The sequence below is a fragment of the Lithobates pipiens genome, unplaced genomic scaffold, assembly GCF_037356315.1.
Source record: "Lithobates pipiens isolate NorthernLeopardFrog02 unplaced genomic scaffold, aLitPip1_a1.2 Scaffold_8, whole genome shotgun sequence".
Lineage (NCBI taxonomy): Eukaryota > Metazoa > Chordata > Amphibia > Anura > Ranidae > Lithobates > Lithobates pipiens.
In genome coordinates this window covers 95,528,593-95,547,546 of record NW_027507903.1, presented here as the reverse complement: position 1 = coordinate 95,547,546, position 18,954 = coordinate 95,528,593, and the positions used below count along the sequence as shown (strand labels likewise).

The 18,954-nt window shown below is 43.2% G+C and overlaps 1 protein-coding gene across 6 annotated transcripts in view; it reads right to left on the bottom strand.

Annotated features, from left to right (window-relative positions):
• Window positions 1-421: 421 nt before the first annotated feature.
• The window catches only part of FAN1 (FANCD2 and FANCI associated nuclease 1), a 58,602-nt gene continuing 40,069 nt past the window's right edge, over window positions 422-18,954 (bottom strand). For 5 of the 6 annotated variants that reach the window (XM_077470361.1, XM_077470363.1, XM_077470362.1 and 2 more), the window contains 4 exons: window positions 17,377-17,480; window positions 16,842-17,036; window positions 9,346-9,474; window positions 422-609 (listed from right to left, as the gene is read on the bottom strand). In XM_077470361.1, the coding sequence (XP_077326487.1) occupies window positions 472-609; window positions 9,346-9,474; window positions 16,842-17,036; window positions 17,377-17,480 (566 nt within the window). In that variant the 3' untranslated portion in view covers window positions 422-471. Of the gene's footprint in view, window positions 610-5,878; window positions 5,969-9,345; window positions 9,475-16,841; window positions 17,037-17,376; window positions 17,481-18,954 lie in introns of all 6 variants that reach the window. The other variant, XR_013270427.1, reaches the window with a different exon arrangement.

The window sequence follows — 18,954 nt, the reverse complement described above, 5'->3', positions numbered from 1 at the left end:
GGACACCAGCACTAGGGAGCTACAGTTCATCCATTAATGCCAACATGTACTGTGACATACTGAAGCAGACTGGGCTGCAGGGCGGTATTCCAACATAACGACCCCAAATACATCTCCAAGATGACCACTGCCTTGCTAAAGAAGCTGAGGTTAAAGGTGATGGACTGGCCAAGCTTGTCTCCAGACCTAAACCCTATTGAGCTTCCAAAACATCAATGGCTGTGTGAGTTATTTTAAGGGGAGAGCAAATATACATTGTTCTACAATAAAAGCTGTACACTCACTACGTTACATTGTAGCAAAGTGTGATTTCTGCAGTATTGTCACATAAAAAGATATAATAAAATATTTACAAAAATGTGAGGGGTGTACTCACTTTTGTGAGATACTGTACATAAACCTTAGGAAGACAGGAGCCAAATGAGAAAGAACATTTTATTAGGAAATGAAATATAAATTTTTTGTGACATTTTAATTAAATCTGTTACTCTTTGATCCAATGGCAACAACATGACACACTTCTGTGTCTGCCCCCATTTTCTTCAGTTCATGCAACCAAACCATCTGCTTGTGTGACAGACGATCAGTTGGCCCCTTCACCTCTACTATCTGTAACAAACAACACATGGACATCAGGGTACAGAATAAAGCACAGTTGTGTGTATATATATAAAAAAAAAAAAAATAAGTACAAGAAGAGAAGCTGGAAAAATGAAAAATAGTTACTGTAGATTTCCTCAAAAAAAAATTAAAATAATTATTTATAGATAGAATGTTTTTAAAAACATATTGAATATTTAAAATATCTGACAGTGCATTTCCTTCCATCCCCCAATGTGGGGAATTTTTGTTCACTTTCAGTCCTGTAGACAGCCAGAAGTAAGAGGAAAATCTTTTCTAATTGGCCCCAGAAAATGCATCCTTTTTGGAGTTTTTTTTATTTTATTTATTTTTTTTAAACTCTATTCCTGTTCCAATGACTCAAATTGTTGGGCTTTCATTCCCACAAAGAATACTTACCAGGACAGACAATGAAGTAACCTGACTGGAAAACAGACGTCAAAAAAAAAAAAAAAAAAAAACACACCTGAGGTTTTCACCTTTTAAAACAGAAAAAAAAAACTGACCTCTAGGTTTATTTAATTCTAATGAGTTTGTTTGGAGCAAGCTGGTCCAAATGAACTGTTTACTTCACTAACAGTTGCAGGAGCTGGAAGCACTGTATACAGCGATGTGTTCCGCCAGTGGGACAAGAAGAAATGAGTTGGGCTGAGTACTGTTCCAACTATTCAGAGGAGGCTTTGTATACAATGACTACATACAATGCTTCGGCAGAGTTTGTGATGTCATCCACCAACCTCGCAAATTAGAGAAGCTTTGTATGAAACCTGGAGATCAGCTTTAATGAAACCTAAGAGCTGCCATTGATTACCTCTTGAAAAAAAGAAAAAAACCGAAATCAGTGTGTATTCTGACTGTCATATGGATCGAGTGGCTTCAACACCAAGTCACTTATCTAGAAGAAATATACAGAGCAGATTGATTTGAGTCAAGGATGCCAACGCTGGCTTTATTGAATTGCCCCGTACCTGGCTTTTTGCCCACCAACCAAAATTTGGCCTTCTACCTTTTTATTTTGGGCAAACTGACCACTGCTCAGGCCCGGACAACCCAAACGCTTGCTTTTCAGGGTGTGAAAAGCCATATGACCTCTCTGATGCTTAACAAGCAAATGTCAAATATTCTGAAAGATTCACGCTCTAAATTCCTCAAAGTTGAGAAACCTTGGATTTCTTATTCTGGCTCACTTTATTCGGCCTGTTCTGGCCACTTACAATCGCAGCATGCGGTTTCCAGGTTTATGGAGTTCCACCCTTCCCCATTTCTTCTCCTCTCTCCTTCTGCCGCCCCTCTTCTCTTTCTTAGGGTATTTCTGTCCCAGGAGGGTGAAGTCCTGGCCTTGGAGGCTTTCTCCATCTTGTTTTTTTGTTTTAGCACTCCAGTGGCTTTGGTTATGTGTTCTGAAATTATGATGGTTTTACCACATTTAAGCCTGTGTTTGAATAACTGAGCCCCTGTGTAGGCATGCTATGAGCCTATTTGTTCCTCTTGCTTGAAAACAATAAATATGATTGAAGCAGAAAATAAAAAAACAATCTTTAACCACTACAGATCCGCGCTATTGCCAAATGACGGCATTAGCGCGGACCTACATTTCCGGGACTACGTCTATTGACGTCGTCCCGGTTACGAGCGGCCTGCGCGCCCCCTGAGGGGCGCGCGCGGCGCGCTCTGTGATCGGCGAGTCCGTGAGACTCGCCTGATCACCGATCCGTGTAAGGGGTCGATCCCGACCCCTTATCACGTGATCAGCTGTCAGCCAATGACAGCTGATCATGTGATAGAACGGAGCCGGTAATCGGCTATTATTCCTCCTCGCGCTGTCAGAGAAAAAAAAAGCCGATCACCGGCGGCCGTGATCGGGACATCAGTCCCGATCACGGCCATCAATACAAGGGACCACCTGCCACCTGCCTGTGCCCACCTGCCTCCCGCAGTGCCATCCTGAAGTAAAATAAAAGCAAAAGTAAGTGCCCTCCGTCAGTGCCACCCACAGTGCCACCCACAGTGCCACCCAATCTGCCTCAAAGGTGCTGCACCCCAGTGCCGCCCATCAGTGCCCAGCAGTGCCGCCCATCTGTGCCCAGCAGTGCCGCCCATCAGTGCCCAGCAGTGCCACCTATCAGAGCCACCTATCAGTGCCCATCAGTCCCATCTATCTGTGGTACCTATCAGTGCCCATCCGTGCCACTTATCCGTGCCACCCATCCGTGCCATCTTATCTGTGCCCATCTTTGCCCATCAGTGCCGCCTTATCTGTGCCCATCGGTGCCGCCTTATCTGTGCCTATTAGTGCCGCCTTAACTGTGCCTATCAGTGCCCACCAATGCAGCCCATCAGTGCCCACCAATGCAGCCCATCAGTGCCCACCAATGCAGCCCATCAGTGCCCACCAATGCAGCCTATCAGTGCCGCCTAATCAGCGCACTTCAATGAAGGAGAAAAATGATCCGTTTGCAAAATTTTATAACAAACTATTAAAACATGATTTTTTTTTTTTTGCATCTTTTTTTGTTTGTTTAGCAAAAAATAAAACTCCCAGCTGTAACTAAATACCACCAAAAGAAAGCTCTATTTGTGGGAAAAAAATGATAAAAATTTCATTTGGGTACAGTGTTGTATGCCCGCGTAATTGTCACTCAAAGTGCATCAGCGCTGAAAGCTGAAAATTGGTCTGGGACTGAGGGGGGTTTAAGTGCCCAGTAAGCAAGTGGTTAAAGGGGTTGTAAACCCAGTAAAAAAAAAAAAAAAACTTGCAAGACAAAGGCATAATGAGCTAGTATGCATAGCATATGATGACGTCGGCACATTGGATATCTCCTAAACCGTGCAGGTTTAGTAGATATCCAGGGTAGCTACAGGTAAGCCTTACCTGTAGTAATAAAGTGGATTGTAAGGCTTTACAACCACTTTAACCACTTTCAAAGTTTAGGACGTACCTGTATATCCTCGGATGGAAGTGGTTATCTCCCGGCTGGTATCCATGTTTTCAGCTGGCGAATGGCTTTCAGGTAAACATGATCGGAATGGCTTTATAGGTGCCTGATCACTTTTAAAAGGACTGGGAGGGAGGGGGCAGGGCCTCTGCTTTCAGAAAATATATGCTTGGGGGTTTAAAGTAAGTTTCTAGCAAAAAAAATAAAAATTTGGACGTGTGTGTGTGTGTGAAATGTCAAAATAGCCTGATAGGCAAGTAGTTATTGGAAACCTGTTTGTAGACCTTGATAATACTAATTGTCTGGCTGGCTGACATGATATTTGTAGGCCTTCAATACTTTTAGTCAGTGGCCCAGTAGAAATATTTGGATCTGTTTTACCAAAATCACAGGCTTCATACTTTTGTTTAAAGAACTGAAAACAAAGCATTTCAGCAATGACAGTGTGTGTAGTTTTCACCCAGCAGATCTCTATTAAGGACATGAAGTCTTCATAAAGAAAAATACTCTACACAGCGCATCAAGGAAGAGGAAAACTATCATAGTATGTGCATTAACCACTTGCTGACCAGCCGCCGTCATTATACTGCGGCAGGGTGGCACAATCCCGCAAACAGTCGTAGCTATAAGTTGGCCCCTTTAAGCGGGATAGCAGGCGTGCACACTGCACAGAAAGGGGTGCCAATGCTCGTGACCACCGGGCACGAGAGGCAGAACAGGGACGTGTGTGTAAACACACACATCCCAGTTCTGAGAGGAGAGAGATTGTGAGTTCCTACGAGTTGGGAACAATGATCTCTCATCTCCTATAGTCAGTCCCATCCCTCACAGTTAGAACACACACATAGGGAACACAGTTAACCACTTGATCGCCCCCCCTAGTGTTAACCCTTTCCCTGCCAGTGACATGTATACAGTAATCAGTGCATTTTTATAGCACTGATCACTGTATAAGTGAGTTACTTCCCATAGTATACTTCTAACATATCAACACCACTGTCATTACAAATGATTTATGAAATAACATACTGTAAATCAATAATCCATGCAACCTATAGGACTTCAACAGCTACACTGTAATGGAATACTGATTGGTTGAAGCATATTACTGCACACTGGTGTATTCAGTGACCTAACCACCCCCCCCCCCCCCCCCTGTCCTGGGGAAGTAGGTTGCCATGTGAGAGATCAGCAGTCTGTACATGTTATGCAAAAAGAAAGAAAAAAATAAAAATAAAAAACAACCTTATTTATCGGAATAACCCTCGAATTTGAAAACAGACCTCAAAGCCCACGCTTGCATGATTACCTTAAAATAAATAATAAATTCAGAGCCCGCAGCAGAAAAACTCAACACAACTTATATAATATAATTTTATAGGGCTAACACAGAAATTCTGATGTGTAATAAAATGTATTTGCTATACAGTTAGCGGCACAAGAGTCAGATATTTTTTATTATTGTTTTCTATAAATATCAGAATTTCCGTGGAAGCCCTATAAAAGTAGATATTTTTTTACAGAAGTTGTGTTAATCTTACTTATCAAAGTGTCTTACAGAAGGACTGGCTGTGTCATCTATGAGCTAATACAGACTTATCCAATCAGTTCACATAACTGTCATATTATGTGCCCATTGGACTCTACGTTTCTCACCTTACTCCTATAAAATGTTTTTTGTCATTTTAATAAGTTAAAGCTGGGATTTCACTCAACCTAGACAGATGAACGAATAAAAACAGAGATCGCCGCACTAACAAATGCAATGTTAGTGTGGCGATCTCCCCACTGTGCCTTTGTGCCAGAATACCTGGATTGAATGCTGGTTTGCCAGCATGTTCGTTTGGCGTAAGGTTGGCTTCTGTAAAACAGAGAGCTGTACCCTGGTGCCGATTTTCAGCCAGTGTGTACCCAGCTTAAGACCCCTTTCACACTGAATGTGTTTTTCAGGCGCTTTAGCGCTAAAAATAACACCTGTAAAGTGCTTGAAAAATGCCTCATCTGTAGTCCCAGTATGAAAGCCCGAGCAAGCTCAAGGCGATGTGCTTGCAGGACATTAGAAAAAGTCCTGCCCCTGCCCATTGGAATGCATGGGCAGCCCTGCCAAAACGCTTGGCAGCAGCGATTTTGAAAGTGCCCCGATCCCACTTGAATAGCGGCGCAAGACGCGCGTATAACAGCAGTAAAGTGCAGCTAAAGCTAGTAGTGATTTACTGCTACCGCCCACCCGTCCCAGTTGAAAGGGCTCCAAGGATGCATTCACAGTTGCTGTTAATGGGGCTAACTTACTGATAGTCATGGGATTTTGTCGCATTACTTACCTGTAATGAAGGATGTCCCATATCATGCAAGCATCTGGATCCTGGAAAATCTTCACTGCCAGCTCACCCATCTTATTCCTGTCTCTGAACCTATGGCACACGGGCGGTTAATAGCTTCATGGTCTCTGCTCTCCCCACGCTGTTTTTTTTTGTTCAATTTTAATTGCCGGCAATTCTTTTGTTTACATTCAACTGTCAGCGGGGAATCTGGGGACGAGTCAAGGGTTGCTGAGGATGCAGCGGCCAATTTGCTGGCCTGCTCCTTAACAACTCAGGAGAGGAGGGAGGGAAATAGAAAAAAAATAGCTAATATCATGTTCAAAACTGATGATGTACAATTCAGAAGCCTTTCCATCAACGTCAATGAGCTTGTACTTCACACTGGAACCGCTCTGCAGTGCTCAGAAAACATTCAGGACTTTTTTTTTCCAATTTGCACTGCATATATTTGAACAATTACAATAGATACAAAGGATATTTCACGTCATGCGAATCGTATGAAGTTCAAAATGCAACCAATTAACATACTGTAGATGTGAATTGGGATGAAAATAAAAGGTGTTAGCCGATTTCACATCGACATGCAGAGGTGCATGCTGATATGAAATTTAGGGAAAGAGGGGAAAGGTCCGCTTTAAGTGTCATCCATGTCTTGCCTTAGTTGCATTTTTGTTTTTACCTAATTTAGACAAGTGATAAAGCTCTGTATCACACAGATACATCACGGCCTCTAATAATCTGTTTTCAGGGAAAGAACATTAACTATAAAAAAAAAAAGGTTTTTAGAATAAGGACAAAGTCCTGATGATTAGTGTGTAATTTAAAATATCCTAAATGATGAATTTGCTTCTATATCAACACTTAAATTCATGGTAGGGAGGATGTACAGTTCCAAAAGATATACATCACTTTATTCCTTTACCTAAGGCATTTTCCACGTTGTCACCAGAAACCCCTTTCCCTGTATTAGAAGGAGTGTTCATTTGAATTGTGACATCTAGTGGCACACAATGTAATACAACGTATAATATACACAGTGTTAGACTTGGTTACTACAGTGTGGGCAAACCATGGTAGCAGTGCACTACAAAACTACTAGAAAGGGAAGTATAAATGAGAAAGCTGACAGAGCTATGGCATAAATTCTATTCCAAACTGCATATATATAGTACAGAAGTGGTCATTTTACAGCACAGTATTTTACCTCAATCTGGCTCATCACAACAATAATGCACTTTATTAAAGTGGTTGTAAACCCTTCCATATACCCATTGAAGTGATTAGCCTCAGGTGATACACAGAGATGAAACAAATCCTCCTACATAAATTGTACGTGTTTATCTGCAGCCCTCTCTCTCCTACAGCCATTCTAAGTGCAGAATTTACACAGCAATTCCCACATCCAGAAGGCAGGGGGTGGGGAACTGATGTCACACACTGCACAGCATAGAGCTGAGTGTAATCAGAGTCCTCTACCCAGTCTCATAGGGAAACATGCACAGCTGAAGAAGTCAATAACCTACTATGTGCGTACTGGAAGGGGAGGAGGGCAGCCCTTTCCTGGCATAGGCTTTCTGAAGTGACTCATGCAGATAGAAGAATGAGAGAGAAAATAAATCAAACTAGGTGCTTTGGGTTGAGGCGCGTACACACCATAGAAGGTTATGCTTCTTTTATTTCAGGGGTTTACAATCACTTTAATCACTAGAGATCCACGCTATAGCCGAATGACGGCTACAGTGCGGACCTGCTTTGCCGGGACTACTTCTATTGACGTCGTCCCATGCACGAGGTGCGCGCGTGGCGTGCTCTGTGATCGGCGAGTCTATGAGACTCGCCTGATCACGGATCGGAGCAAGGGGTCGATCCTGACCCCTTAACACGTGATCAGCTGTCAGCCAATGACAGCTGATCATGTGACACAACAGAGCCGGTAATCGGCTATTTTTCTCGGCTATCACCGGCGGCCGTGAGAGGGACGTCAGTCCCGATCACGGCCAGCTCATCAGTACCTGCCTGCCTGCCCCCTGCCAGTGCCACCTAAATATTAAAAAAGTGCCCCCCATCAGTGCCCACAATCTTCCTCAACAACAGTGCTGCACCCCAGTGCCAGATATCCATGCCCATCAGTGTCATCTACCAGTGCCCATCAGTACCACCTATCAGAGCCACCTATCAGTGCCCATCAGTCCATCTATCAGTGGTACCTATCAGTGCCCCTTAGTGCCACCCATCCGTGCCATCTTATCTGTGCCTATATTTGCCCATCAGTGCCACCTTATCTGTGCCCATCAGTACTGCCTTATCTGTGCCTATCAGTGCCCACCAGCCTATCAGTGCCACCTCATCGGCGCATTTCAATGAAGGAGAAAAATGACCTGTTTGCAAAATTTTATAACAAACTATGAAACATGATTTTAAATTTTTTTTTATTTTGCATGTTTTTTTTTGTTTGTTTAGCAAAAAATAAAACTCCCAGCTGTAATTAAATACCACTAAAAGAAAGCTCTATTTGTGGGAAAAAAATGATAAAAATTTCATTTGGGTACAGTGTTGTATGGCCGCGCAATTGTCATTCAAAGTGCATCAGCGCCAAAAGCTGAAAATTGGTCTGGGCAGGAGGGGGGTTTAAGTGCCCAGTAAGCAAGTGGTTAAATAATAATTATAATCGGGGCTCGAGTCCTGCGGGAACGCGTGGGAACAGCGTCCCTGCACTTTTTTCACAGCAGGAATGCAGTTCCCTTTGCAGGACTAGAGCCACCTGAGCCGAATGTCGAGATGGATGCAGAGCAATGCAGGAAGCGCCTGTCTGTAGTAAGTTTTCTCTCATGTCACGCAGCGCTGCTTGCTCCCCAGTGGCCCCTCCTCTCTTCTTGTCTATTCCCATTGGTTTGTGACATTATCTGGGATAGACAAGAAGAAAGGAGGGACCACTGGGGAGCGAGCAGCGCTGCGTGACATGAGAGAAAACTTACTACAGACAAACGCTTCCTGCGCTACTCTGCATGCGGGCTAGTAAGATCCCCTGATGTGCTATGTGCCCCATGCCCTAATGTGCTATGTGCCCCATGCCCTAATGTGCCCCATGCCCTAATGTGCTATGTGCCCAATGTGCTATGTGCACCATGCCCTAATGGGCTATGTGCCCCATAATATGCCCTGATGTGCTATGTGCCCCATAATGTGCCCTGATGTGCTATGTGCCCCATAATGTGCTATGTGCCCCATAATGTGCCCTGATGTGCTATGTGCCCCGTGCCCTGATTTGCCACATGGCCTGATGTGCCCCGTGCCCTGATTTGCCACATGGCCTGATGTGCCCCATGCCCTTATGTGCCCCTTGCCCCGAAGTCTTATTTATTTTTTTTGGTGGGGAAGTGGATCTTGGGTGGGAGTTCCACACTTTTTTCCCCCAGGACTTGACCCCTGATTATAATCCATATTATAACAAGAAAAAGTCCATTTACCTTATAGATTTGCTTTTGCACATTCCACACCACCAGATCGGGGAGGCCTCCTTTACAGTGCCGAATGTCTTTGGACATTTTCCTACATAGTCCACTTAGCAATGACCCTCCAAGACAGGACACCAGGCTCTGAAATGATATGATATGATGTTGAAAACTGAGAATTAGGACAAATCTACTTGTTTATTTTGTGTACTCTGTTTTATTCATTGTTATATATATATATATATATATATATATATATATATATATAAAATATAATGTCAAGATTTATACTTAATATCTATTTAAAATCTTTAAAGCACAGTGTTGGTACAGAATGTAACAAGCGCTAGTAACCATAGGTGTGCGCACGGGGTGTGGCTGGGCATACCCTAATGCCCAGGCACATCCAACACACCGCAGGATTTTTGTGCCAGCAGAATGTGCAGGATCTCTTTTGGCGCCTCTGGTAATGAATAACAGCAGCGCTGCTACTCTGTGAATGGGACTATTATTTAGTTGGCTGTGTAACTCTGGTGAGTGCAGCCACTGATCGTGGAGTGAGCAGGCAAGCGGCCGCATTTTCCGATGCTACTTCTATAGTTCTGGCTACAGCATCCCTGACAGCTGGATATCACTCAGGGGGGGGATCAATACTCACACATACTGGGGAAGGGGGCTGGTCATATAAAGTAAAATAATCTGTGTTGTGAGGGGGCTGCTATGGCTGACCTGACCCCCTTTTAGAAATACTTATTGTCTGGTTTCAAGGAGAACGCTACAGACTCTGGGGTAATGGGGAACTCTGATGTAAGTGGGATCTAAGTGGACTCTGTGGTAACCAGAGACCCCCTCACATCAGAGCCCCACCCCTTATATCACAGCCTGAAGAAATCCCCTTTGTGTCAGAGTCCCCCTTACAATGTATATAAAGGGGGACTTTGATGAAAGTGGGGACTCTGGGAACCCTGATATAAGAGGAAATACTGGGGACTTTTTTATCCTCAATCGATATGATTAAAGGAAGTCCAAAATTAAACCAGGGTGATAATGGGAATGAAAAGGGGAAAAGAGCAAAGGGGGGGGGGGGAAGAGATGATCCACGTTTACGGCAGCAGTCCAAGGGGAACAGAAACTATTTTCCCAATATACTGAAACAACAAGAAGGGGAGAAGAGGCGCCTTTGGGTGCCGCCAATGGCCTGCACGCTCAAAAAACATGTCGCACTACCATTGACGTCATCCCCCTTCTCCTGGATACCAGCTTGCGCTCCAGACCTCGTGTTCACACACACTCCACCACGGCTGGCAGAGCACCATCCAGCAGTGTTTGAGAAGATGACACACCTGGTGGCGCACCTCCATTAGAAGAAAGAGGGACTGACTTCACTGATGTTTCCCCCGTTGCTTGGATTACATTTATGCCTATTTTAACTTCTCAAATGTGAGTTGCCACTCTTCCCATATGGCTGATTCAGGCCTTTAACCTAGGCCTTAGATCTGCTCCTCAGACCCAAAAGGGTTTCCTAGAGTTAAGCTCTCTCCTAGCTCACTCCTGATCAGCGTCTTGCTGCTCTGTCACCAAGTACGTCTGCCTCCTGTAGACATGCATGCTCTTGCTACACCCATGCAGCCTCTGACTCCTCTCAGAGGAATGGGAGTCCACCTGACTCCCATCCACAGACTTCCTGGCTGTTGGGTGGAACCCTGAGCCATAGCCAGGTCAAAACTAAATAGCCCAGCACACAGCTGTGCAATCAGTGTGCCTGCCTCTCCAAAATCTGGCATAAACCAGCAATCCTCCAGGTAGCACAGGGTCCTACCGCCACTAACTTTATATATATATATATATATATATATATATATATATATATATATATATATATATATATATATATATATTACATATATTACATATACACTCACACACACGTGTTTGAGCTTTGGGGTATTGCTAATGCAATAGGCTGCTCACGCCTATGATAGTAACATTGATTTTATGCCATAAGTGGATTGCTGAAATCTTCATGAACTCACTCAAAGCATTCACAGTCTCAGTCTAATAGCACAGGAGACAGAGTGTCCCCTTCTAAGCTCCTCTGAAAATGCTGGTTCCCTAGTTGTCTATGGCTCAAAACCTGTCATTCACTAAGCACACAAATGCAAAGTTTAAAGAATCCTTATCTGCATACCTCTTCTGGGTCAGTGACATAACAACCAAGCAACTTGCATTTTCAAAAAAAAAAAAAAAAAAAAAAGGGGTAGGTCAGCAATTGCAGCCTGTGTATTTCTCTCTGTAAATGTTCCCTTCTAAAGTGGTTGTAAACCCTTACAACACGGTTTAGGAGATATTTGCCCGAAGACAGGCACCGCTGTCTACGGCACGTGCGCCGTAGACAGCGACGCGCAGGCGAACTGAGCGCGGCATTTTCAACGACGGAGCTGCCGCGCATGTCGGCTCCCATGCGCATGTGCGGGAGCGACGTCATCGCGGCTTCGCCGAATGACAGCGGCGGAGCTGCGAGACCCCACCGAGAAGATGGATGCGCCGGACTACAGGGGACAGCGGTGACTTCGCTGGTTCCTGTGTCAGGTAAGTGACAAATAATGGACTACTATGCGATGCATAGTAGTCCATTATTCTTTGCCTTTGCAGGGAATGAAAGAGGAAATAAACTCATCAGGGTTTACTTCCTCTTTAATGGTTATTTGTGCTTGCTTGCTTTAAAGTGGAGGTCCACCCATTTCTACATGTTGCTTATATCAGAAAGCCCACCTACAGTACAGTCATAAATGGACAGAGATTATATATATATATATATATATATATATATATATATATATATATATATATATATATATATATATATATAAAGAATTTCTCTAAATACCCTTTATTCTGGTATACAGGCAGCACTTCCGGTTCCAGGCCACCTAAGCGATTTCATCTTTAGGCGATTCCCTTGGACTCCTGGGATATCTGCATTATCTATCCTAGTAGTCTTTGGGAAGCCTAATTGTGAAATCTTGCAGCGTTTCAAAACCAGAAATTACACGATCATGAGGAGTTTGGCACTATATCTGAGAAACAGGATCTGCCAGGAGGAAGTGCAGATGCTGTGTTTGGGACACGGCTGGATTACTGCGCGGGCACGAGATTGGGTAGCCAGCTACATTTTATCCTGGAAATACAGACAAGTGGGCTTCAGATGCCCACATCCTCGATGGTCCCTGCCTGCTTCTGAGATCAGGTACAATATTACCGATTTAAAAGTAACAAGTATGAAGACAGATAGGACAGTATCCAAATATTAATGTACACGTATTAATCAAGGGGGAGCTTTTATATGAAAAAATAAATAAAACAATCATGAGGACTACAGCTCCACTTTAAAGTGTAGTTCCACCTTTGCAGTCAAATTTGACAAACCCTCACAATTTTATGTGTTCCCATTTACACTGCGTCATTTTAAAAAAAAATTCTAACCTTTCTAGTTGTTTCTTTGAAGCAGATTTTTACATAGGACTGTATATGCAGCTTGAATTGTTCAGAATAACTTGCACTCCCAACATGCTTATTAGAGAATACTTTTTAGGCATATTGCTTTAAAGAACCTGAACATGAAATGTACCACCCAACTCTTTGTTAGGAAATACAGTGAGCACATCTAGTTTACAACTGATAATGGAGATCTGCCAGCACAGTACAGGCAAGGTTATTTATAGTAAACAATATTTCCCAAGTGTCCCCTCCTTAACATTACATGGGGGGGGGGGGGGGATTTAAGCGAGTAAAAAGATAAGCAGCAAATTTGAATTCACGTAGTTATGGTATGTGATGTCATTGGGAACATGTAACAAATATAAAGTAGGCATTATCACAATTTGGCTGCAAGATAGAAATCCACCTTTAGGCTGCTTTCACACTGGGGCGGGAGCAGCGTCGGCGGTAAAGCGCCGCTATTTTTAGCGGCGCTTTACCGTCGTTTTAGCGGCGGTGTGCGGGCGCTAGCGGGGTGGTTTTAACCCCCGCTAGCGGCCGAAAAGGGGTTAAACCCGCCCGCAAAGCGCCGCTGCAGCGGCGCTTTGCCGGCGGTATTGCCGCGGTGTCCCATTGATTTCAATGGGTAGGAGCGGTATAGGAGTGGTGAATACACCGCTCCTTCACCGCTGCAAAGATGCGGCTAGCAGGACTTTTTTCACCGTCCTGCCAGCGCATCGCTCCAGTGTGAAAGCCCTCCGGCTTTCACACTGGAGTTAAAGGGGCCGGTTTTTTTCAGGCGTTACACAGGCGCTATTTTTAGCGCTGTAACGCCTGAATACCACCCCAGTGTGAAAGCAGCCTAAAGCACAGCAACCAGCCAAACCAGTCTCCAAGTTTTGAACACGGTGGGGAAAGGATTGCAACCATTTTTTTTTCTTGCTTTCTTTGTTGCCAGTGGAGAGATTTATGTCCATTTCCTGTCCCAGAGACAAAAAAGGAAATCTCCCAAAATTTACCAGAAACTTCTGTTTGGGTGACAAATATAAAACCATATTTTTTCTCCTCCCTTCCTCTCCTAGTGATTATCACCATCAGTACAAAAAGCAAGCATAAACCTCTCCAAACAGGAACATAGCAGCAAAAATCTAACACATTCTTTTCTCCTCTACTGCATATCGGGGAAAAGTTTTTGTTTTGTTGTTCTCAGAAGTTTTATTTCTAACATCTACTGTCCATTGTAAAGCTAAGTTCACACATGTCCGGTGCAATTTTCCCCTTGGTTTTCACTGTAAGGCCGGATTCACACCGCTGCGATGCGGGAACGTCGCGAATCCGCGGCGTTTTCCCGCATCGCACACCTCCCGCCGGCAGTTCACACTGCCCTATGCGGACGGCTGGGAGTGTCAATGTTATGTTAATGACACCCCCAGATCCGTCCGCATATCGCAGTGCGATCTGCCAACTCGCACAGGAATCGGATCGCATGGTGTGAACCCCCATGCGATCCGATTCTGTTGCGGGCCAAAAAAAGGGTCCCGTGCGAGTTTGCTGCGGGAGGGATGCGAATTCAGCCATACTATCTGTATGGCTGTACTCGCATCGCTACGGAGATCGGATGTGATTTGCGGTGCGAATCACATCCGGATCTCCCCCCGCAGCAGTGTGAACCCAGCCTTAATTTCCAAAGCAGCTGTTCAGCAGCCACCGGTGTTTTTAACATTAGCTGGTTAAGGAGCGGGCCGGGAAACCGCCCACTGAGTCCTTAACAATGGAGGACTCATCAGCTGTCAGTGGGATTCCCCGCTGACAGCTAAAATGTAAAAAAAACATTTCCGGCAATAAAAGATTTGTGAAAAAAAACTGCCAGCATACCTGGTCGATGCCGTCGCCGTGTGACCCTGCCCCTATGCTATTTAAGAAATGTGAAATGATGAGAGCCTTCAACACGGGCAGAGCTTCTTTTTTTTTTTTTCAGGTCGGCGGTGGGGCCGGGCGTTGTGATTGATGATGGATCTACACCAAGGGACATTGTTTTTGTAATAAAGGAATTGTCAAAAACAGTCTGCTATTTTTTTTTCTACACTTTTTTTGGGTGAATGAGTAGGGGTACAATACCCCATACTTTTTCAAATGGGGGGGGGGGTGTCGGGATCTGAGGCCGCCCCTTGTTAAAGGAGGCTTCCAGATTCTGATAAGCCCCACCCACCCACAGACCCCCCCCAACCACTGGCCAGGGTTGTTGGGAAGAGGCCCTCGTCCCCATCAACTTTGGGGCAAGATGGTTGGGGGGGCACCCCTACGTTAAGGCTTGTTGCCTGGTATAGATCAAGAGGGGGCGCTCGTTCGTTTACAAAAAAAAATAGTGAGAGTTAAATGCGTTCCCCTATAGCAGGGGTCTCAAACTGGCAGCCCTCCAGATGTTGCGAAACTACAAGTCCCATGAGGCATTGCAAGGCTGACAGTTACAAACATGACTCCCACAGACAGAGGCATGATGGCACACGTAGTTTTGCAACAGTTGGAGCGCCGCAAGTTTGAGACCCCTGCCCTAGCACAGGTCTCTTTTTCAATTTGCAGCGAATTCGTACGGCCGCTACATCACATTTTTGTGAAGGCTAAAGAAGGCTGGCAGTTCATATGTCAGGCAAATTGGATGCGGTTCAAAAGGAATCCAAACTTGCATATATAAAAAAAAAAAAAGTCTACACACCCCTGTTAAAACGTCAGGTTTCTGTGATGCAAAAAATAAATAAAAAAATGGGACGAAGAAATAATTTCAGAACTTTATAAGCTATAAACTGTAGAACTGTTCAAACTCATGTTAAATAGTAGTCAGTACACACCTTCCATCATTTAAAGTGCCTCTGATTAACCCCAAATAACATTTTAGTTGTTCTAGCAGGTCTTTCCTGACATTTTCTAAGTTGATTCTTACAGCAAAAGCCATGGTCCACAGAGAGCTTCCAAAGCATCACAGGGATCTCATTGTTAAAAGGTATCAGTCAGGAGAAGGGTACAAAAGAAGTTCCAAGGCATTAGATATACCATGGAATGCAGTGAAGACAGTCATCATAAAGTGGAGAAAATATGGCACAACAGTGACATTACCAAGAACTGGACGTACCTCCAAAATTGATGAAAAGACAAGAAGAAAACTGGTCAGGGAGGCTGCCAAGAGGCCTACAGTAACATTAAAGGAGCTGCAGGAATATCTGGCCAGTACTGGCTGTGTGGTACATGTGACAACAATCTCCCTTCATATGTCTGGGCTATGGGATGGAGTGGCAAGACGGAAGGTTTTTCTTATGAAGAAAAACATCCAAAGGAATGGCTTCACCAGAAGAAGATTAAAGTTTTGGAATGGCCCAGCCAGAGCCCCGACCTGAATCTGATTGAAAATCTGTGATGTGATCTGAAGAGGGCTGTGCATAGGAGATGCCCTCACAATCTGACAGATTTGGAGTGTTTTTTCAAAGAGTGGGAAAATATTGCCAAGTCAAGATATGCCATGCTGATAGATACCCAAAAAGTTTTCGTGCTGTATAAAAATCAAAATGTGCTTTAACCAAGTATTAGTTTAAGGGTGGGCACACTTATGCAACCATATTATTTTATTTTTTTATTTTTACTTCCCTCCACCTCAAAGCTTTCAGTTTGTTGTTCAACCAAGTTGTACAGTTTATAGGTCACATTAAAAGGTGGAAAAAGTTCTGAAATTATTTACCTTTGTCTCATTTTGTTACATCACAGAAACCATTTTTAACAGGGGTTTATAGGCTTTTTATATCCACTGTATGTGAATAGAGCCAACTCCATTATCTGCTATAATCACAGAGATGAAAACGCATGGCTTTAGGTTACCTTGCCAGGTCATAAGGAATGCTTTCCTTGCTTTAAATCAATGTTTGCATTCTCTGTTGGACTGTTAATAATTTAGAATTCTTGACCTTTCATAAAATCCTGGCTGTTGACTAGTAATTGCATCATGTCTGGTTACTTTATAACAACACTTCATCCTACCGAGTGTTTACCTGAGCCTGCTGCAAAGAGGAGAACCGTTCCCAGCTGACTGGTGCAGAGGCCTCACCTAGGTGTTCAGTCCACACGTCAGCCATCAAGCTGTGCAGCGTCTCTGTGGAGGACTCCTGGAGCAGCTGAAGCCGACATTCAATGGCTTCCTTTCTGTTCTCATAAAAACAGTCTGTATATAGGTCCAGGGGGAATGCCTACAACAAAAACATTAAATGCTGCCATTAACCACAAATACAATCCAGGTGCTTCCATTATATTTCAAAGCCTCTCTATATATCTTCAACAGGCTTTTCTTATACAACTAGGAAAGTCATATTCTCATCAACTGATCTAACATTATTTCAGTGATCTAAGATCATTATTGGTCTTCGAAGATGTGAAAATAAAAAAGGTAGCTGTAGACAGATACTGCAAAAGAAAAAAACAATGGATGGCTTTAGCTGACTCAGCAGTTATACTATATGGTGCAATCACAACATATTTCAGGCACTGTGTATGGTAGCGAACTACTAATCAGTTTCTCATCAGACATACCTGGTAGGTATTCCTAAAGACATCAGGAATCCCCTCCATAAATATTATATCCCACATGAACAAGCCATACAGGGTACTGAATGTAGAACCTTCTCCATGAATTCCTGCAAATGAATGGAAAGTCAATTACCCCAGAATGACACGCCAAAGGGCTTTATTATTATTATACAGGTTTTATATAGAGCCAACAGTTTATGCAGCGCTTTACAATATAAAACAAGGAGAGAATACAGTTATAATACAATAAAATACAAGAGGATTAAGAGGGCCCTGCTCAGAAGAGCTTACAATCTAATAGCATTATCCAAGATACACCTGCATCCATAAGCAGAACACATCCTATACTTATCACTGGAGTTTTACTTTGCCTCTTAGTCCCAGCCTGATATAGGGATTGCATTTCCAAAATAATAGAAAATGTAATCATTTTGGAGGGAGTGGTCGTAATTTTGTATTTCAAATCAAACACTAACCAAAGTAAAATAAACAAAAACATTTGGATAGTTGACTTCTACATGAAGCTCTTATTCCCACAGGCAACATGCATAAAACCCAAGTTAAAAAAAGCTATAAATAATAAGAAAAGAGCTTTTAAAAAATAAACATGAAGAACACTATAATCATTTAAATGTTACAAAGAATATAACAGAATATGTAAAAAGGAAATCAAGGCAGCAAAAACTCAAAAGATAGTAGGACAAACCCCCAAACATGTGTCAAATATAATAATATCCTTCTTATATTAATAGTAAAAAGGTCAGGTCTGAGCATGTAGGCTCAGTGGGTGTGTGACTGGGGACAAAGAGAAGGCAAATTTATTAAATACCTTCTCATGTCGATAATGGGGATGGTAATGACACAGCCCCAAATGATCTACAATGGCTCAAAAGTGATGTGGTCCAGAAATATTTAGACAGAATAAAGGTGGATAAAGCACCTAGACCAGATGGCATACACCCATGGATCCTAAAAGAATTGAGCTATGTGATTTCAAGCCATGGTTTCAAATTTTTAGGGACTTGTTAACAACAGGAATAGTACCACTGGATTGGCATAGGGCCAATGTGGTGCCTATATTTAAAAAGGGATCAAAGTCTTTACCAAGTAACTATAGACTTGTCAGTTTAACTTCTACAGTTGGGAAGATACTGGAGAGTTTAATAAAATACCACAGAGATGAGTTCTTGCTGGAAAAAATAAACATTTTAAGAAAAAGTCAGCATGGATTCATGAAAGACAGAAGTTGTCTTACAAATCTGACTTTTTTTTTTTATGAGGCGGCAGGTAAAAACTTAGAGGGGTAGCTGTGTACGTGGTATACTTGGATTTTGCAAAAGCATTGGGCACAGTTCCCCACACATGGCTAATGTGTAAGGTAAAGTCTACACACCTGGAAAGATCAGTTTGTAAATGGATAGAAAACTGGCTAAAGGACAGAATTCAGAGAGTAGTGGTTATTGATGCTTACTCTGATAAGAGGCATGAAGGAGCTCAGCTATGAGGGAATGAATTTATGGTGTATGGATATTTACTTCAAGGTCATCGCAGAGGACAAGGGGGCACTCTTTATGTCTGGAG